The 18,574-nt window shown below is 40.3% G+C and overlaps 6 protein-coding genes across 10 annotated transcripts in view; 3 read left to right on the top strand and 3 right to left on the bottom strand.

Moving 5' to 3' along the window:
• Positions 1 to 612: 612 nt before the first annotated feature.
• LOC129730241 (threonine--tRNA ligase 1, cytoplasmic) lies at positions 613 to 5,988 on the bottom strand. 3 transcript variants are annotated; one of them, XM_055689419.1, is made up of 6 exons: positions 5,687 to 5,988; positions 4,865 to 4,910; positions 4,399 to 4,787; positions 2,458 to 2,535; positions 951 to 2,391; positions 613 to 893 (listed from the first exon to the last, which is right to left on the bottom strand). In XM_055689419.1, exons 1-6 carry the CDS (start codon positions 5,714 to 5,716, stop codon positions 748 to 750), a joined length of 2,130 nt encoding a protein of 709 aa, XP_055545394.1. In that variant the 5' UTR covers positions 5,717 to 5,988; the 3' UTR covers positions 613 to 747. The 3 variants fall into 3 exon arrangements, with proteins under 3 accessions (XP_055545394.1, XP_055545393.1, XP_055545392.1); XM_055689418.1 differs by lacking the exon at positions 5,687 to 5,988 and adding an exon at positions 5,332 to 5,442; XM_055689417.1 differs by lacking the exon at positions 5,687 to 5,988 and adding an exon at positions 5,135 to 5,407.
• Positions 2,318 to 4,322, top strand: LOC129730242 (uncharacterized). Its single transcript, XM_055689420.1, has 2 exons — positions 2,318 to 3,745; positions 3,796 to 4,322. Exons 1-2 carry the CDS (start codon positions 2,921 to 2,923, stop codon positions 4,258 to 4,260), a joined length of 1,290 nt encoding a protein of 429 aa, XP_055545395.1. The 5' UTR covers positions 2,318 to 2,920; the 3' UTR covers positions 4,261 to 4,322.
• Positions 5,989 to 8,670: 2,682 nt separating the features above from the next.
• On the top strand, positions 8,671 to 11,508 carry LOC129730109 (uncharacterized). The gene is made up of 5 exons (XM_055689166.1): positions 8,671 to 8,799; positions 8,868 to 9,234; positions 9,296 to 10,082; positions 10,144 to 10,635; positions 10,723 to 11,508. Exons 2-5 carry the CDS (start codon positions 9,083 to 9,085, stop codon positions 10,912 to 10,914), a joined length of 1,623 nt encoding a protein of 540 aa, XP_055545141.1. The 5' UTR covers positions 8,671 to 8,799; positions 8,868 to 9,082; the 3' UTR covers positions 10,915 to 11,508.
• On the bottom strand, positions 11,154 to 14,496 carry LOC129730108 (engulfment and cell motility protein 1). The gene has a single exon (XM_055689165.1). It carries the CDS (start codon positions 14,291 to 14,293, stop codon positions 12,125 to 12,127), a length of 2,169 nt encoding a protein of 722 aa, XP_055545140.1. The 5' UTR covers positions 14,294 to 14,496; the 3' UTR covers positions 11,154 to 12,124.
• Positions 14,497 to 14,938: 442 nt separating this feature from the next.
• Positions 14,939 to 16,331, top strand: LOC129730473 (phosphatidylinositol-glycan biosynthesis class X protein). Its single transcript, XM_055689819.1, has 5 exons — positions 14,939 to 15,325; positions 15,394 to 15,523; positions 15,580 to 15,728; positions 15,892 to 16,072; positions 16,128 to 16,331. The coding sequence occupies exons 1-5, from the start codon at positions 15,222 to 15,224 to the stop codon at positions 16,284 to 16,286; spliced, it is 723 nt and encodes a 240-aa protein (XP_055545794.1). The 5' UTR covers positions 14,939 to 15,221; the 3' UTR covers positions 16,287 to 16,331.
• Positions 16,317 to 18,574, bottom strand: part of LOC129730472 (putative inorganic phosphate cotransporter) — a 41,128-nt gene continuing 38,870 nt past the window's right edge. For all 3 annotated transcript variants that reach the window (XM_055689816.1, XM_055689818.1, XM_055689817.1), the window contains exons 2-5: positions 18,017 to 18,345; positions 17,083 to 17,958; positions 16,881 to 17,013; positions 16,317 to 16,825 (exon numbers count right to left, since the gene is read on the bottom strand). In XM_055689816.1, the coding sequence (XP_055545791.1) occupies positions 16,755 to 16,825; positions 16,881 to 17,013; positions 17,083 to 17,958; positions 18,017 to 18,345 (1,409 nt within the window). In that variant the 3' untranslated portion in view covers positions 16,317 to 16,754. The remainder of the gene's footprint in view (positions 16,826 to 16,880; positions 17,014 to 17,082; positions 17,959 to 18,016; positions 18,346 to 18,574) is intronic.

Genomic DNA, 18,574 nt, shown 5'->3' with positions numbered 1-18,574 from the left:
AGGAGGAGCAGTCGGGATACAGGCTCTACTCAAGCTGGCTTTTCCCTACTCCAAAAAGACATTCGGCCCCATTATGCTTCGCGGTTGGGCCTAAATAAATATTAGAGTTTAAAAAAAATAGGGGCCCGCCACAAAAGATCAAATCTCTGGTCGCAGTGGAAAATGTACCCAACAGGAAAAAAAAATCTTATATTGAGTAAAAAAGTCTCAGAAATTGATTGGTGGGTTTCTGATCTACGTAAAATGTCAGCAACATGTCGATTTTGCCCCAACTCCCCTAAAATACTAAAATAGGTTTATCTCGACGTTAAATTACCTTTTTCGAAATCTGTTTAACGTATTATCAAGAGTGTAAGCGATACTCAAAGATACAATAACAATTTGTCTTCACATAACACGATTCTCACAATTACTTTGGGATTCTAGTAAGGTATACGGAGTATACTTAAGCAATCACAAAAAAACTTTCTTGCTGCCGATTAGTGATGCGTTTTCTTAAAGACTTTTCTACCTTTTTAATAATTGTAAATGAGCACTCCAATTCAAAGATTTGTGCGTACAGTTTTAAATTAGGGACTCTCGTAAGGTTTCATCAAATAAACAAAGCACAACTGTTCGTCAAATACTTTATTTGTGTGAGAACATCTGCCTGAAGCAATTTTAGGATAATAAGTTATTGAAACGAGAGCGAATTAGCATGACGCCCAGTAATAAATGCCAATCACTTTTGATACAAACTTTTGCTTTTTAAAATTGGTCCTCTCCTAGGACATGTTCATCCGCCAGTTTACGCAACTTTCCAATCAACTCATCAACCGAAACTTCGCCGTGAACCTTATTATCACGGGTACGCACGTTTACCGTTTCCGAGCTGCGCTCCTTATCACCCACCACTGTAGATTAAATTAATAATTAGAATGAAATCTTTTGATTACGGACGGTTCACTTACCAAGTATAAAGTTAAACTGCGCCAACTGAGCATTACGGATCTTCTTGTTCATAGTATCACCGGCATCCAGGTCAGCTTCGACCATAAAACCGACGTCATGAAGACGCTGGCGCACCTTGTTGGCGTATTCGTCGTACTGCGGACCCACAGGCACAACCATGATCTGCCGAGGTGATAACCAGAAGGGCCATTTACCGGCGTAACTCTCCGTGAGGATTGCAATCATGCGCTCTACCGAGCCAAGAATTGCACGGTGAATGATAACCGGTCGCTTTTTCTCACCATTATCATCGACGTAATTCAGATTGAATCGAATTGGCAGCTGGAAGTCTAGCTGAATTGTGGCGCACTGGTGATTACGTTTGAGAGCATCCATAATGGTGATGTCGATTTTCGGACCGTAAAAAGCTCCATCTCCAGGATTCTCCTTCCAGGTTTGGCCGAACTTATCCAGAGACTCAGCAAGAGCTTTCTCCGCTTCATTCCAAACTTCAATATCTCCGAGATATTTCTCTGGGCGTGTTGATAATACCAGATTGAACGTAAAGCCAAACACACCGTAGACATGACGCAAAAAGTCTAAACAGGCGAAGATTTCTTCACGGATCTGTTCCGGCATGCAGAAAATATGAGCGTCGTCTTGCTGGAAGCGACGAACTCGTGTCAGGCCGGTCAATGCTCCCGATAGTTCGTTACGATGTAATACACCGAAATCAGCCATACGCAGCGGTAACTCACGCCATGATCTGTTACGATGATCAAAGATTAAACAATGTCCCGGACAGTTCATGGGTTTCAATGCGAATGTTTCCTTCTCACTCTCGAAAGAAAACATGTTCTCGGCGTAATGCTGCCAATGTCCTGAAGTTTGCCACAATTTCGAGTTGTAAATATTAGGAGAAATCACTTCCTGGAATCCACGCTTACGATACTCAGCTCGAATAAAGTTCATGAGAGTGTTATAGATATGCGCGCCTTTCGGCTGGAAGAAACATGAGCCAGGAGATAACTCATGGAAAAAGAACAGCTCCTGCTCTTTGCCTAGCTTCCGATGATCACGCTTTGCGGCTTCTTCCTGGATTTTCTCCCATTCCTTCAGTTGCTTGGGATCGGGGAATGAAATGCCGTACACTCTCTGCAGGGTTTCCGCATCTGCTTTCCCCTCCCAGTAGGTGGATGAATTTTTCACCACCTTCAGAGCCTTAACCTTGCCGGTGTGCCGAACGTGAGGTCCTCGGCAAAGATCAATCAACGGACCGCACCGATAGACGGTTGTTGTATCCGTTGTAACCTTCGCGTTCAGAATGCGCACCTTAAACGGGTTGTACTCGAACATCTTGAGCAGATCGGATTTCTTCATTTCCAGCCGCTCGAACGGTTGTTTCTCTTTGACGATTTTTTTAGCCTCGCTCTCCAGCTTGCCGTAGTCTTGGTTGGAAATCTAATAAGGTTCGAAAATCAACTTTCGTTATTATTAATTCGATTTTAAAATTATAGAAAAACATACTCCGCTGCCATCTAGGAACATGTCGTAGTAAAAGCCATTCTCAATTGGCGGTCCGTAGCAAAGATGACCTCCATATTGCTGAAAATAACAATAAATTACATGACAGATTAGTAAACCACAGAAAACTGCCTAAGTCTTAAGTGAAAAGCAAGTAACAGATTATCATATTGTGTGAATGATATGAAAGGTTGTATAATGCTTGTTGATATATTTGGATCAACGCCCGAACGACTGATAACTCGTTATTCAAGAAGCTCAATTGGTACATTGCAAATGTTTGAACATCTGGTCGACTACTATCTAATCTACAATCAGGACAATTTCACCGGTTATAGGATTTCAATGCGACCAAGTGCACTGAGCGACACTATCGTAGATTATAAATAAAAACGCCCAACGAATTCTGGTTCCACGTTTATACATCATTTCCCTTTCGCCAGAGCAGAGCAAATTTTTTCTCAACATGTCAGATGGATCAGTGTTCGCGAAATTGCCCGAGTACATACAGGCAGGGCTGAACAAAGTGGCCGTCGAACAAGGTTTTACGGAAGGACTGTATCGATTTGCGTTTGAGAGTTCTTCCAAAAGTGGAGATGGTTTTATGGGTGATTTGTTCAAGGTGACAATCAACGAAAAAGGTCACGACGTGTTTATTGTGGTCTGTAAAACATTACCACAAAATGAGGCACGCAAAATGTACACTATCAGTTTGTTCCATCGAGAGGTACAAACCTACAATGAGGTGCTGCCGATGCTGAAGAAATTCCAAGTAGAAAAAGGAATTTCTGATGGTGATTCCCAAGGGTTTTGGAGCTTTCCGAAAAGCTACTACGCGTACTGCGATATCAGTAAAATGGAAGGAGTGATTATCATGGAAGACCTGCGGGAGAGAAAATTCCGCATGTGGAACAATGCTGAGCCGGTGGATTATCAGCATACCTGTCTAGTAGTGGAAGAGTTAGGCAAATTGCATGCTGTGTCTTTCGCGCTGAAGGATCAAAAACCGGAATTGTTCGAACAGTTTAAAAAGCTTTGTGATCCGCTGGGTCGTATAATCGAGAATGAACCGAGACAAGCGATGAAAAAAATGATGAATGGAAGTTGCGAACGAGCGATATCAACACTAGATAAGGACGACGAATTGAGCAGAGCTAAGATGCAACTAATAAGAGGTGTTGTAACTGATTTATATAAAAGCGACACGATGGCAAGCGAAGCTGAACCCTATGCTGTTCTGGGACATGGTGATTGTTGGGTCAACAATACTATGTTCTGTTATGCGGAAGATGTGAGTTGTTTTTTTTTCGATAACGAAAATTAACAATTTTTTTTTTTCAGAACAAAACCCCAACTGAGGTGAGCTTATTCGACTGGCAGTTGTGTCGTTACGTATCACCAGTCTTGGATTTGGTTTACTTTATTTTCATCAGCACGGATGAAGAATTGCGTGCCGAACACTACGAAGAACTATTACTGGCTTACTACAAATCACTCAGCCATCATTTAATGCGCTTGGGAGGCAATCCTGAGCGACAGTTCCCACGAACAGCTTTTAAAGAGCAACTGAAGCGATTCGGGCGCTTTGCTTTGCTGATTAGTTTTCTGGCATTGCCCGTCATTTGCACGCCCAGTGATGAGCTGCCAGATATCGAAAATCATATGGCAATTGCGCAAAAGGCACCGGGTGAGGATACTCCCCCGGTAGAAGAAGCTAAGTTTAGTGTCTCTCAGCGAGCGGATGCCATCTACAGGAAACGCGCACGTGGTTTGATTAGAGATATGGTAAAATTGGAATATTTGTGAAGTTGTTAAAATCGGTGTGCGAAAAAGATCCAATAAAATCATTTTTCAATACATTTATGAAATTATAGAATTTAATCAATATGCGCCGAACATTGTTTAATAGGAGTACCTAACTGAATACAATTAAAAAAAACTCACCTTTTCCATGGCTTCTCCCAAAATGTGGGCCGAACTATGCCAAAACACAGCCTGCGCATCGGGATCGTCAAACTTCAGCAGCTGGAGTTTACAACTTCCCTCCAGCGGTCGGTCCAGATCCCACAGTTCATTGTTAACACGAGCAATAACTGTATTATCGGCCAGTCCTTGGCTGATACCTTTGGCTACATCGTACGGTGTGGTCTTCCAGGTAACAGCGTCCACCTCCTTCCCATCCGGGAGAACCACCTTGATCGGATTTTTCGGCTTCTTCGCCAACTCTTCCAGGTACTGGTTTTTCAATTCATCGTACAATTTAATACGCTGATCTATGAACTCCGCTAACGGTTTCTCCCCGGCAGAGTCTGCCGATGCAGCGCCTCCGCTTCCTATGGTGGATATGAATCATCGATTCGATGAGTATTGATATGTGACTATTGCATCACCTATGTTCACTGTAAATTACCTTTATCTTGTTGATTTTTCTGTTTCTCTTTCTTCATCTTACTGGCCTGGAAAGTAATATAATAATAAGGTAAGAAAGAGTTTGTGTTAGGTTTATATATGGTTTGGAACAGATACAATCGCGAAGTTTTTTGCGCGGCCTCGAAAGTAAACGTTAAAACATAACTACTCAGTGAATAATTACGATAATTTTTTACAAAATCAATATTATCTACGTTAACTATACGATGAAGTTTATCACACGTTTCTGAACTTTTTAGTATTCACGAACCAGAGTAGCGAACTGGCACCGAAAGGGACGTTGCGTTTGTTTTTGTAGCAGTTGTTGACGTAGCACGGGCAAACTGCTGACGAAATTGAACCGTAAATTTACGGCACGATTGAAACCGTTCAGCACTGAAAGTAGTCTCATTCTTACGCATACTAGTTTGTTTAGCAAAGTTTACTTAAAAATGTACAATTTCATGCCTTTTGCTGGTTTAATTCCAGTTTTTCTAACTCGGCGACAGGCACGTTGTCGGTCATTTTGCACAACACTTCAACCAAAAAGAAAAGAAAAATCACCTCGAAACTTGACGTTTCTGCTCGCAAACTACACCAGAGTCGTACTTTGGCTACCAGTAGATTTTTTTACTGCTGCAGCGGCTAAGCGAAATAATAAGCTGAAGCCGATGCAATGCAGGTTGCATCATTTAGGATGTTTCTTTTAACTTTTAAGACTCCTGGAAAATCTTCAAACGCAAGGTTCGTTGCTTATATTATAATAAAACTATAATATTAATAATGAACCATTCCTGTAGAGAACTAGTATTCCAGCACAAACCTGCTTATTAGTTTTGTTATTTTTTCCCATGTCCTTGAAAACTTCAATCCAAGTTTGTCTTTCTATAGGCAATATACGTTGAACAACGCGATGAAAACGTACTTGTTTGATAAACTTTTCTTTACTGACAACAATGCGGTAAAATGTTCGTCAAGCGTATTGCTATTTTGCGAAATTAGAAAATTTTGACAGAACCCCAATAATATGCAGCGTGATAGTGCGCAATCTCCAATTTTATCAGAAATCAGCAACGAGGGGCTACTTCATGCTGAGCTCCTCGTTGGAATTATATTTCTACAAAAAAAAAAGGATAATTGGGTTGTTTAGCTACTCACGGATTTCTGATTTTTATATATCAGGTAAAAGAGTTTGAGTTTCTGAGCAAAACGTGATTTTTAACATTTTTTAACATTGTGTTTCGATTTTTAAATGAAAAATAAAAATCGCTCCAAATCGCTACAAAGACAATTGGTATATGGGCGAACTGTCATTGTAGCGGTTTCGAGCGGTTTTGAGTAGTGATTTAAAAATTGAAGGACAATGATAGCCAATTTTTGAAAATCAAGTTTTGCTTAGAAAATGCAGCTCTTTCAGATGATTCAAAAAACTGATATAGCTAAATAACCCGATTCTTTTGTTTTGCTGATGACATGTCGGGAAAACAACTGTGACTGTGACCGAAGCCGACCGACAGCGCCTAGGCGGTAGCATTACGATTGACAGCGATGAGTTCGAGGTAGTCGACGAGTTTGTCTATCTTGGCTCACTGGTAACTGAGGATAATGATACCAGCCGTGAGATCCGGAGACGTATTATCAGCGGAAGTCGTGCCTACTATGGGCTCCACAAGCAATTGGGTTGTTTAGCTATATCAGTTTTCTATATCATCTGAAAGATCTGCATTTTCTAAGTAAAACGTGATTTAAAAAATTTTTCTATCGTTGTCCTTCGCTTTTTACATCACGATTTAAAACTGCTCGAAAGCTGCTCGAAATCGCTACAATGACAGTTCTCCATACCAACTGTCATTGTAGCGATTTAGAGCGAATTTTTATTCTTCATTTAAAAATCGAAGGATAGTGATATAAAGCTTAAAAAAATCATGTGTTACTTAGAAAATTACACTCTTCCAGATGATATATAAAAATCGGAAATCCGTGAATAGCTAAACAACCCAATCGCGGTCGAACAGACTAAGCCTCCGTACGAAGTGTAACCTGTACAAAACGCTCATAAAACCGGTTGTGCTCTATGGGTATGAAACGTGGACAATGCTCGAGGAGGACATGTGAGTGCTGGGAGTTTTCGAACGACGGGTTCTAAGGACGATCTTTGGTGTAGAAGGATCGGACGGATATGGAGGCGGATGATGGACCATGAGCTCGCGCAAATCTACAGCGAACCCAGTATTCAAAAGGTGGCAAAAGCTGAACGGATACGCTGGGCAGGGCACGTTGCAAGAAAACCTGACAACTATCCTGCAAAGATGGTGTTTGCCTCGAATCCGGTAGAAAAATACGACCCGGGGCGCAGCGAGTAAGATAGGTAGACTAGGTGGAGCGAGATCTGGTGAGGAGTACACGGTGTCCCAGAGATTGGAAAGCGGCAGCCAATAACCGAGTGAATTGGAGAAACTTTGTAATCAGGCCATGTTATTATAGCCAGTGGTGGGCACCATTCCGCTAATTCGCTAATTAGCGACGCTAAAATTCAGTTAGCGGTTTAGCGATTTCGCAAATTTTTTAGCTGGTTAGCGAAACTGTTAGCGTCGCTAAAATTTTGGCCTTCGAAACGCTAATCGCTAATTCGCTAAATTTTGTAAAGAAGCGACAATAGAAATATTTAGAAAAGCTGAGAATTGCTGATGGCGTACCTACGTAAATTGCTTCGAAATATGAACATACTTTACTGCCAAAGTTACTTTTGTCCGTCTTTTTACCCTTGAATGGAGTTCCAGTTATCGTACAAGCCACAGGAGCATTTTGAAAAGCAAGCTCAAGGTCTAGATTGAATTTTCGGCACACCAAGAACTTTTGTAAATTGCAATGCGCTTGAAATTAACTTTGGTTCTACTTTTTCGATTCAGATAATAATTGAATTTTTATGAAAACATTCCTACAGCAGGTATTAGACGAAGCAAATATTTGCTATTTTTCAATACAGATTTTATTTTGTGCAAATGAAAATCGTACCAAAAATAGCAAATATTTGCTTCGTCTAATACCTGCTTAAGACTATCTTTTTTTAATGCAAGCTAAATAACTTTTGTTATTCTTGTTTTTACAAAATCAAGTATGAATACCGTTTTGTGAACCTCTCATTGTAAATAGCTTTCAAAAAGTAATTGTTTTCGTTTGTTTTACCAAAAAAGATCAAAGTGGTCCAAATCTTACAAAACACGAGCAATGAATATAGCGATATGACAATTTACTTATTAAAAAGTTAGCGATTAGCGAAAGTTCCCCTAATTTGGGTTTAGCGTTTAGCGATTATCGAGCTAAATTTTCCGGTTAGCGGCTTAGCGATTAGCGTCGCTAAATTTTCGGTTAGCGGTGCCCACCACTGATTATAGCGTAATTCCAACTCAATAATCAATAATAGATTAGACTTTTTTCTAAATATTTTACTGTTTTCCGTCTCAGTACCAACTATTCGGGTGTTCCTCTGGGCAGCAACTTGAAACCTCTACTGTTCTTGATATTCTTTAACGACTGTTATTAAATAAATATTATACCTACTAAATCAGCATCCTGATAACAGTCGTTAGATATATTCTGATGAACAGTAACTGATATTTCCATAAACTAATTAAACTTACTTAATCTCTTTGATTCTAACTATTCTTTTCGATATTTGAAAAAAGTCTTCCTTGAGATGGGAAGAACAGCTGTTCGCTTTGGCAATGAATGAAACAAGTGTTTATGAATGAAACTGATCTACCTCAACAAGTAAAAGCATGCATATTGACAAGCTGGAGCATATTAATTTATTCCCAAAAGGTAACTAATGCGCAAGTCCTTCTATTGTCACAATTCTATGACTCTTTGCAAAATCAATATTTTGGAAAATTTGTGGAAGCAAGTTTGGAGTTTCGAAGGCAGTCAAAGAAATTGGTAATTATTCCGAGTAATATACATATTCCAGATTGAATAGGTACTTAATTATGAAACGTTTAATTTAGTTCTTAGCATCACTAGTGTGAAAAGGCCAAATACGGCTTCTGTAGATTGTTACAAACTCCATCCGATCCAGCAAAGCCAAATACTTTGGCCGAAACCGTTCCTTCTCAATAAAGTGGCGCTCGATAACGGTATCAAAACGCAGTCCCGAGTGCATCCGAGTCCCGGTAGTGCTCGCACGCTCGTGTGGGCACTACCTCTGACGGCATCATGCAACATGGTGACGGAGGAAAACGATGAACATCCGCACACCGAAGACGAGAAGACGCCAACTCAGGAGCGTGATAGCAATCTGTTGGCACGTTCCGATAGCACCGAAATACTGATCCAGAGTAGCGTCGATGATATCTTCGATGTTATCAAGGCGGGGTGAGTTTTTGATTGTTTTACAAACTTCGTTGAAACTCATTGATTACTATCGATTCTCTAGCGAGCTATCTGAAGTTGAAAACCTCGTGGAAAAAGTAGGACCAGAAGCTCTTAGTGCACGTGACAAACATGGCTATACTCCGGCACATTGGGGTGCACTGGATGGAAACGTGGAGATGATGCGTTACTTGGTGGAACGCAATGCACCAGTTGATTTGCCATGTTTGGGGACACAAGGTCCACGTCCTATTCATTGGGCCTGTCGCAAGGGTCATGCTGCGGTAGTGCAGGTTCTATTGCAAGCTGGAGTGGCTGTAAACGCTGCTGATTTCAAAGGATTAACTCCTTTGATGACAGCATGCATGTACGGAAGAACCGCAACGGCTGCGTATTTGTTAGGGATGGGAGCCCAAAATCATCTAACGGACATCAATGGTGATACCGCTTTGCACTGGGCTGCTTACAAAGGCCATGCAGATTTGATTCGATTGTTGATGTACTCCGGTGTCGATTTGCAGAAGACAGATAATTTCGGTTCAACACCTCTTCACTTGGCATGTCTATCGGGTAATTTACAGTGCGTTAAACTTTTGTGCGAGAAACGAAACCTCGAACTCGAGCCTAGGGATAAAAATGGCAAAACTCCTCTTATGTTGGCTCAGAGTCATCGTAACAACGAAGTTGTAAAGCTGCTACATAATGAGTTGAAAAAGAGGAAATCCAGGTGGATGCCGCCGGTTTCGGAGATATGGAGTTTACTTTTCGGAGGTGGAGGTGCCTCGAAGGGACCATTGATTCTGTTTCTCTTCTCAGTGCTGCTTTGGGGCTATCCAATGTACATGATTAGGGTAATTTTCAAAAGGTACCTACGTTCCCGAGTATTGTTTAAACCAATTTTACCTATTATAGTGTATTCCAATAACATGGAACATTCTGAGACGCTCGCACTACTGTTTCATCTACTGGAATGCAGTGATGTGGATCAGCTGGATTATTGCGAACCGGCGAGACCCTGGCTACATCCCATTGAATTCGGACACATATTATAGAGCAATCAAGCAGATTCCTTACTTCGATAAGTGGAAAAAGCGTAACGTGATTTTGTCTAGACTTTGTCACAGCTGTCGGTGTCTACGGCCGCTACGTGCCAAGCATTGCCGAATTTGCAATCGCTGTGTTTCCTACTTCGATCATCACTGTCCATTCATCTATAACTGCGTGGGACTTCGTAACCGCATGTGGTTTTTACTATTTGTATTGAGCATCGCGATCAACTGTTCATTCACGATCTACTTCGCGTGTTATTGTGTAATGATTGAAGGATTCAGTCTGTTATATGTACTTGGATTGGTGGAGGCTTTCGTGTTCTGCGGGTTGGGTTGGATTCTTACATGTACCTCGGTAAGTAGAGTTGATATAATCAGACATCTTCAAACAAATTGTTTATTGAATATGGGATTTTCTACAACGTGTTGTACTTGTTTTCAGATCCTCCACGCTTGCATGAATCTTACGACTAACGAAATGTTCAACTATAAGCGCTACCCGTATCTACGTGACAAGCGTGGTCGCTATCAGAACCCATTCTCACGTGGACCGGTTTTGAACTTGTTTGAATTCTTCGTTTGCCTTCCGGACCGCCAGGACGAGCAGGACATCATGCTGGATGAGAATCTTTGAAAATTACCAAACTCAAGCGTGAAAAGGAAACGGATAACCAGCAGTTAAACTTGCGCATTGGCATGGCATGCAAATAGAACTCGCAAATCCAATTCTAGAGCTTTCCATCACTGCTGCAACAGGGGCTTACGCTTGAGAGTGCTTACTAAACACGAAAATAATATCTAGGAAAAAAACATACGACGCTGTTACGAAGTTTGAGTTGATTTCAAACTCGCGTTTGAATGATCGTTAAAGTCTTTGTTGGTTATGAAATAGTTTATTGCGTATTCTGTAGAATGTCACGGTGTACACTGAGATTTTATTGTATCCCATAGAATGCTTAATTGTAATGTTTCTAATACGAATACGTATTCAATTTACTTGTTTTTTTATTTTCTAACGAAAAAAAAGAATAAGAAAAAAATATTCGTGTAAGTAAACTTTTATGTTTCTCACACTGTGAATGTGTTGTTAGAATTCATTGTTGCGTTTTTTTACGTATAAATACTTGATTTTTCGTACACCATTTACATTATAATAAAACGTTAGTTAAACACATAGAGAAGTAGCTTTTTGGTTTAGTTAAACAAAAAAAAAAAAAAACAAATGAAACTTATATAAACTAACGTGACCGGTGTTGATCGATTTAGCAGATTGCACAGAAAATATATTAATTTGAATAAAACTTGTTACGCGTTAGGCGATTTTGTGCTAATCTCTTTCAAATTGATAGATTTACGATGTTTAAACGACAACTGATATTTCAACTATCTATCATAGGTTCTTCGTATTCGCTACCTCAAAAACATTATTTTTACGAAAAAATTCAATACAAACAGACCGAAGCGGTTAATCGTTAGCACAATAATATAATTAAAATAAGCATAAATCACACACAAGCAATTTTTTTCCGCGTAGAGCAGCTTGGAATAATAAAAGTTTTTCAAAATCTATATAATGGGGACATTTTTCATTTAATTTTCAGGTGGTATCACAAACCTATCCCACTCGAACTGTTTAAAATGAATTACAATACCTTTTAGGGATCCAATTTTATGCTGGGGATTATAGTTTCTACAATAGTGGAACGCGAATATTTTTATCTGTGTTTGTATCATTTGGAAAGCATTGAAAACGAAAAACATGAGGAATTATACTTTGGTTTCATCCGAGTTTATAAACACCTTACTCGAAGCACAGCAGCAAACATCGTTCCTAGTTTATTTTCCTAACTATCGAAGCAGAAATCATAGTTTTCTGGCTCCGGCGGAATCGGTGGTGGATCCTTACTAATATCCACACCTTCCGTATCCAGCAGACGCAGTTTGATCTCCATCGAAAGCAGAGTCTCAAAATCGTCATCCTTCTGCTTGCTGACCATCGGCTGTCCGAGCAAAGCGTTGATTCCATCGGTCCAATAATTAAACGTTGCTTCATCTGGAGCGACAAAATCTAACGTTTGCTGGTCACTGGATTCGGTGACCAGCGAAAACCCAAGCGGGAAAGTAGACTTCTTGGCTCGCATTTCCTTCATATGTGGACATTCCTTACCAACCAGTATCTGACGGATGTCGATCACGGGTAGCTTGTTGTTCAGCTCCTCCAGCGTTGGAACAGTTTTCTCATCACAGTCGCCGTAGTGGATAACTTTATGGTTCGGCGAAAGACGGGCGTACCAATACTTGTCCCGCTCACGCTTTCCCCCGCTGTACTTGGAGAAACGAGTTCCCACTACCAAATAACCTAAACGTTGTTCTTTAATAAGCGACATAATTTCTGGAGTGATTTTTTCCTTCAAAGAGACAATAGCCGAAGCAGTCGATTCACACTCTTCACGAGAAGTTCGTTCTTGTTGCCGCAATGTAGTAATAGTATTGTATGTAAAAGTATGTATTTTGGCTTTAAAATCTTCGAGAGACGCAGGTCGACCCGTGATGCTACGGGTAATTTGCTCGCGAACCACACTGAATACTTTTACAAAGTCTTCAGTTGTGGCACGCATATCTTTCCAGGTTTTGTTCAGCACCACGATACAAATGCAGAAAAATTCTTCAAAGGGATGATCATGAGTGAAAAACATCGGATGAAATTCCTGTCCGTGCTCCGACGGAGACTCACCTATACGTAGAATGTCACAAAGAACTTTAACCAGTTCGATGCTAGTACGTCCAAAAGGACATTCGTGCTCGTCCGCTCGGCAACTATTCTCATGAACAACTTTCGTGTAATTTTGTGTATAATTACGAGCAAAATAGACCATACAATCGAGTGCCAGTATTCCCGGTGGTGTTTCTAAGAAATCTTGCGATGGGTTAATGTCACATTTGAATCCAAGTTTTTTGTAGTGCGTGGAATATGAACCCCCGTGCTGACGACGAGCGGTTACATCCGGCATCGGTTCGATACCATCCGCTTCGAAAGCAATTCGGCGGAGCTCTTTAACCTTTTCTTGTGCTTCCTGATCTTGAACGTCAATTGGAGTTTTTATACGTTGCTCCAGTAGTCCTAGAGTAAGTGTTTGCAGAACATACAATTGGTGAGATATTTCTGCACCCATGTTTGTAGTGATTACACTATTGATGATGCTACGATACTGTTTTGAGCTGAACGTGGCTGCTATAGCTCTACGCTTGACATCATCCGCTTTGATGAAAAGTGCATTTATTAGGGCAATAGTGTTCTGCTGGATCACCGTGGACGGGGAATCCTGTAAAAGCTTTAGCAATACTTCCAACGTAACTTCTTTTTCAACTAAAGGAAACTTGCTGCTAGTCTGAACAATGTTTTCCAGAATAGCCAAAGCTGATTGCACAATCTCTTTGTTGCTATTTCCATTAATGAACGCTATATTCCGAGAAATGAACGCTGGTTGTAGAATATCCCATGACACTGTTCCGTGATCCATTAATTCAACAAACGCAGACAAAGCGAATTTCAAAATGTTTCCTCCATCTTTCCAGTTGGGATCTTCTATAATGCCAATAATCAAATTGAGTCCTTGTTCCTTGATAAACTCCAGTGCGAATGTAATGTCCGCACTAAGCCCTGGAAGCTCCTGTAGTACTTTAACCATTTCTTCGCTCTTTCCTCCCTGTAGCTTTTCCAAGATTACGCTAGCCGTTTTGGACGGCGAGTGAACCATTTTCAGCACCGACCCGTTTTTCACGTCGTGTCGGTTCTTCTCCGTCACGTAGTTATTGTTTACATCGGTAAACCGCAGCGCATAGCTTTCAGGATCCTGGATGACCCAGAAAGAGCACAAATTTTGGATAATCGTAGCCAGTGGTTGCCTCTGGTCGAACTCAATAAGCTGCGGAATTCCGGTTTCGAACTCGACCGCAATTTTCACTACGTGACTGTCACGGATCGCGGGCATTTTGGCAGTTTTCGGTAACATTTACACGAGGGCACACTGCACTATTGCGGAATGGAGTACATTGGCACAGAATACGCTGATTTAAGTAACAACACTATAAGTTTTGATGGAAGAAAAGTTTTTTTTCCACTATCCCTACACTAATTGAAAAGAAAATGACAGTACGTTCAGGATGTGATTAATCAATCCATTCTTCAATCAAAAGAGGCTTGCACTGCTTCTGCAACACACGAGCAGAGATGCCAGGTTTTGAGGGTTTTCATTTGCAATATAAATTCCGCAATATTAAAGTGCTTGATGTATTCATTGAAAAATATATTTTTGAAATATAAAAATAGCTATCGGACGTGAAGTAAACGCACGCACGTTAACTTTAAACATTATTTGGGAACTTTTATGAAATTGTTTTTGTGTACATCTTACAACACTGTACAACAGGCAATGAACTGTGAATGCAATAAAATCACAAATACAATCTTGAAGTGCATCAAAGCGTTTGCTGGTGTGCACGATATGAATGAAAAGTTTGCAAACAATTTTGATTTGAGCCCATGCATCATAAGTAGCGAGATGGAAACTATTCGATACCTATCATTGTAACGATTTTTATATTGTCGTAATAGTTGCCAACATTTCATTTGCAATTAAGTATTTCGTTTCTAATCAGGATGGAAGTAGTCAAGTTATATTTTAACATGTTGACAGTATTCTTATTATTTTGCATCTCTAATACGAATTTCTCTAAACAAATAATAAACGAAGACCATGTCTATAGCTAGCTAATTCAAAGGATGTGTGTTATCCAATTGTCTAGAAGCGGATTTGGCAGCACAAGTCATCACAAGTAATATAAACAAACAACCCGGGTTCTGAATAGAATTTTTAGCTAGTTCATGTTTTATCAAAAATTTATTGTTTTTCCTTCGAAATTATATGTTAAATTTACAGAATGTTTTATGCTTATATATTAGTAGTGATTTTAATTACCATACGTGATGCGACTTGTATAAGTTCGTTTCTTTATATGAACATTCACAACAGCGGCTTTCATAGGTAATTATTTCAACGATTTGAAAGAAAAGTTACAGCTTTGATCACTAAATTATGTATTATGTCCTCAGGGAAATTCATTACTCATTAAAATTTGGAGCGTTCAGCAAGATGTCTTGTGAGCTGCTTCTGTTGCAGCATTTCTCTTCAGCAATTTATGTCGATACTGATCAGTTGACAAACATGAAAAAATTTAAAAAGGTTTGAATCAAATTGTTTCTTTATAGTACACATCAGTCTAAAGTATTGAATTTTAGATAAATAGTTACGTACCACTTTATGTCGATGTGGAAAAACCGGCAAGCAAATCGAGTCCTTTTTCGGTCTATCTCTATGAAGCGATGCGCAGGGAGGTTAACATTACGCTTCCGATTCATTTTCGCTATCACGACCCATCGGAGAAAAAGTAAGTATATTTCATGAATTCGCTTTAGTTTAATTTCGACTACAATGAAATTCTGTGGAAGTATTTCTAACTAATAGGATTACTTAGTTATCTGCTTAATTTTATAAGATTTTTGGGAACTCGGATCAAAATCTACAAATAAACTATTTGTATTTTTTTACAGATTCGAACGCATCCAAGTCGAAAGTCCGACACTATACATACAGTGTCGAAGTACCAGCAGTAAAAACCCGTTGAAAAAATCGGGAATCTTCCGGTACCCTTGCTCAAGCAGCACTCAAATCTATGACTATGACAAACTAAATCAGGCCGAACACTGTGACTGGCAGGAGTTAGAATTTAATGTAAGCTTGTGGGTTTAAAAAGAGGCGTCTACTCTAAAAAGTTTTTGCTTTGCAGAATGTACCGACTGTAATCAGTGTCCTTATTCCGACTGGTAATAGTGCATCCTACAAGTTTATCCTTCCTGCCACGATTGTGATCAGTTGGATTGGTAGCATGTATCTCATTTACATTATCGTAAAGTCAGGTAAGCGCATAAATAAGAAACTTTTATAGAGACAATCACGAATAAATGATGAAACGCAGTTGTAAATATTCGTTTTTTATTATCTTATAACGATCTAAATAACATATTCATTAAAAATATTTTTGTATTGTAATTCTAGGAAGTATTTTGTACACAATGACTAACAGCCCTCTCATCTATTAATTCATTTCGGTTTTTAGCGTACAAAGTGCAATGGAAAACAATTTCTTCCTGCACATGTTGTTTTTCACAATTAATAAGAGCACTCGGGTTTAATCCTTTTTGTTAGATATGCTGAAATGTCATTCGAAAATGTTTCCTCAAACGAGCTTCGTAATTTTGTAGCTTCTTCAAAACGTCTTTGGACTAGACTAAGTACTTTCTTCCTCGGTAGTAACGGTATTCCAGTTCTGTTAACGGGCAATCCAATCCCGGGTGTTGTTTGTGATAGGTTTACTCTATGAATGATGATCGAAATGCATTCATTTTCCTCTTGTTTACTGATCCGTGACATTGACGGGACGTTCGGTTGGTTCGCGGTTATTTGGCAATGCAGCTTCGGTATCATCTGCAAGTGAAACGATTTTAAATGTTTTTTTCTTGGTAGAACTCATGTCTCTCACCATCTTTCTTGCTTGGATGGGATTCATTCCAGGATTGAATATCTGCTTTTCCCAGTAGGACAAATACTAGATTTCCGAAGAAGTATACACCCGCGGCAATGTAGAACACGGTTCGCCATTGGACAGGATCTTTCTGCAATTTAAAAATTAGATAATAGCTGGTGCCTTTAGCAAACTATTTCAAATATGTTTTCGAACTTACATCATCATCCAGTACCTGACCAACAATAAGCGGTGCAATGATAGACATGATATTTGCCGCACAATTCGTTATACCCATCATGGTACCCGCATGATTGGGCGCCAAATCGATGTGGTTCACCTGGAATCCCAAGTAGGTAGCCGCATTTATGCCAACAGCCGCCGTGAGCAGGCCAATAGCCAGATCAGTTTGTCCGGCGGGAACGAAGGCCAGTCCGAGTAGGGCGCACATTGGAATCCATAGTCCGATGGAATTGAAAACCTTTCGGCTGGCGACCCGCGACAGGTAGTGGTGATTTATTAAAAAGTCTGATATCGGACTGAAAATCAAGCTGAGAATCCACATCACCAAATAGGGCAAACTTGAAAGTAGAGCGTTTTTCTTGATCTCTAGCTCAAGAACGTTTTTCATGTAGGTTGGCATTTCGGTCAAGAGTGTCCAGAAGCCCCAGTTATGACTGCTGTGAGTTATGATCAGTGCAATCATTGGTGCGGACGTAAATATCGCTTTCCATGGAGTTACAATTTTTTTGCTATGATCTTGATTTCCTAGCGAGTTTTCAATAAAATCTCGTTCCTCGGCGGAAATTGTGCCATGTTCCACCGGAGAGTTACCACCAAAGAAGAACCACATTACGGTCCACACAAGTCCGGCGGCGCCTGATATGTAGAAAATTCCAGGCCAACCGAAGGAAGAGGATGCCAAAACCCCGCTGATAGCCAACATAATCACTGTACCAAACTGAGCTCCTGCGTAGCAGTATGTTCCTAATCGTCCCCGCTCTGAGACCGGTGCCCATTTGGACAGTAAAGTGTGCGTTGATGGAAAAATAAAACCCTGGCTAAGGCCCTGCAATATCCGAAGACCTACTACCAGCTGTAAAAAGGGAAACAGTGTTGGTCTCTCTTGATCTAATCTAATATTTAAAACTTACCTTGCTTCCCCCGATGTTGGCACATATTGGCGTTAGAACGGCCAGCGAGGAGCAAATTCCCAACGAAAAAAGCAGTAGAATCTTTGCCCCGAATCTCTGTGCCATCTGGCCGGCTGGAATCTGCGTGACGACGTAGCCCCAGAAAAAGCTGCTCAGAATCACCGATTGCGTCTTTTGATCCCAGTCGAATTCCTCGAAGTCTTTGTTGGCGGCATTTTTGTCGACCATCGCCACGATGGCGACCGAGAGGTTAACCCGCAGGGCATACGCAACAGTAAGGCCGAAGAAAAGTAGAAGCGTCTGCACGTGGCGGATGCCGAAGCCGCTCGCTGGAAGAGGTGATTTGAAAAAAAAAAAATAGAACAAATTGCGTTTTTTGACATAGGCCAACGTGTTTGTTATCTCACTTAAAACTGATGTTTCGAAGGAAAAAGTGCTCTTAAATTTTATGGGAATCTTATTGAGGTTTTTTTCGTTTTATGTAGAAAAATAATGAAAATTATATCAAGCAGACTGCAGCGACTAAGCTGTGTGTTTGAACTTCGGAGAAAACGCTTT

Source organism: Wyeomyia smithii, chromosome 3 (genome assembly GCF_029784165.1).
Source record: "Wyeomyia smithii strain HCP4-BCI-WySm-NY-G18 chromosome 3, ASM2978416v1, whole genome shotgun sequence".
Taxonomy (NCBI): Eukaryota; Metazoa; Arthropoda; class Insecta; order Diptera; family Culicidae; genus Wyeomyia; species Wyeomyia smithii.
This window is presented reverse-complemented; position numbering and strand designations above follow the sequence as displayed.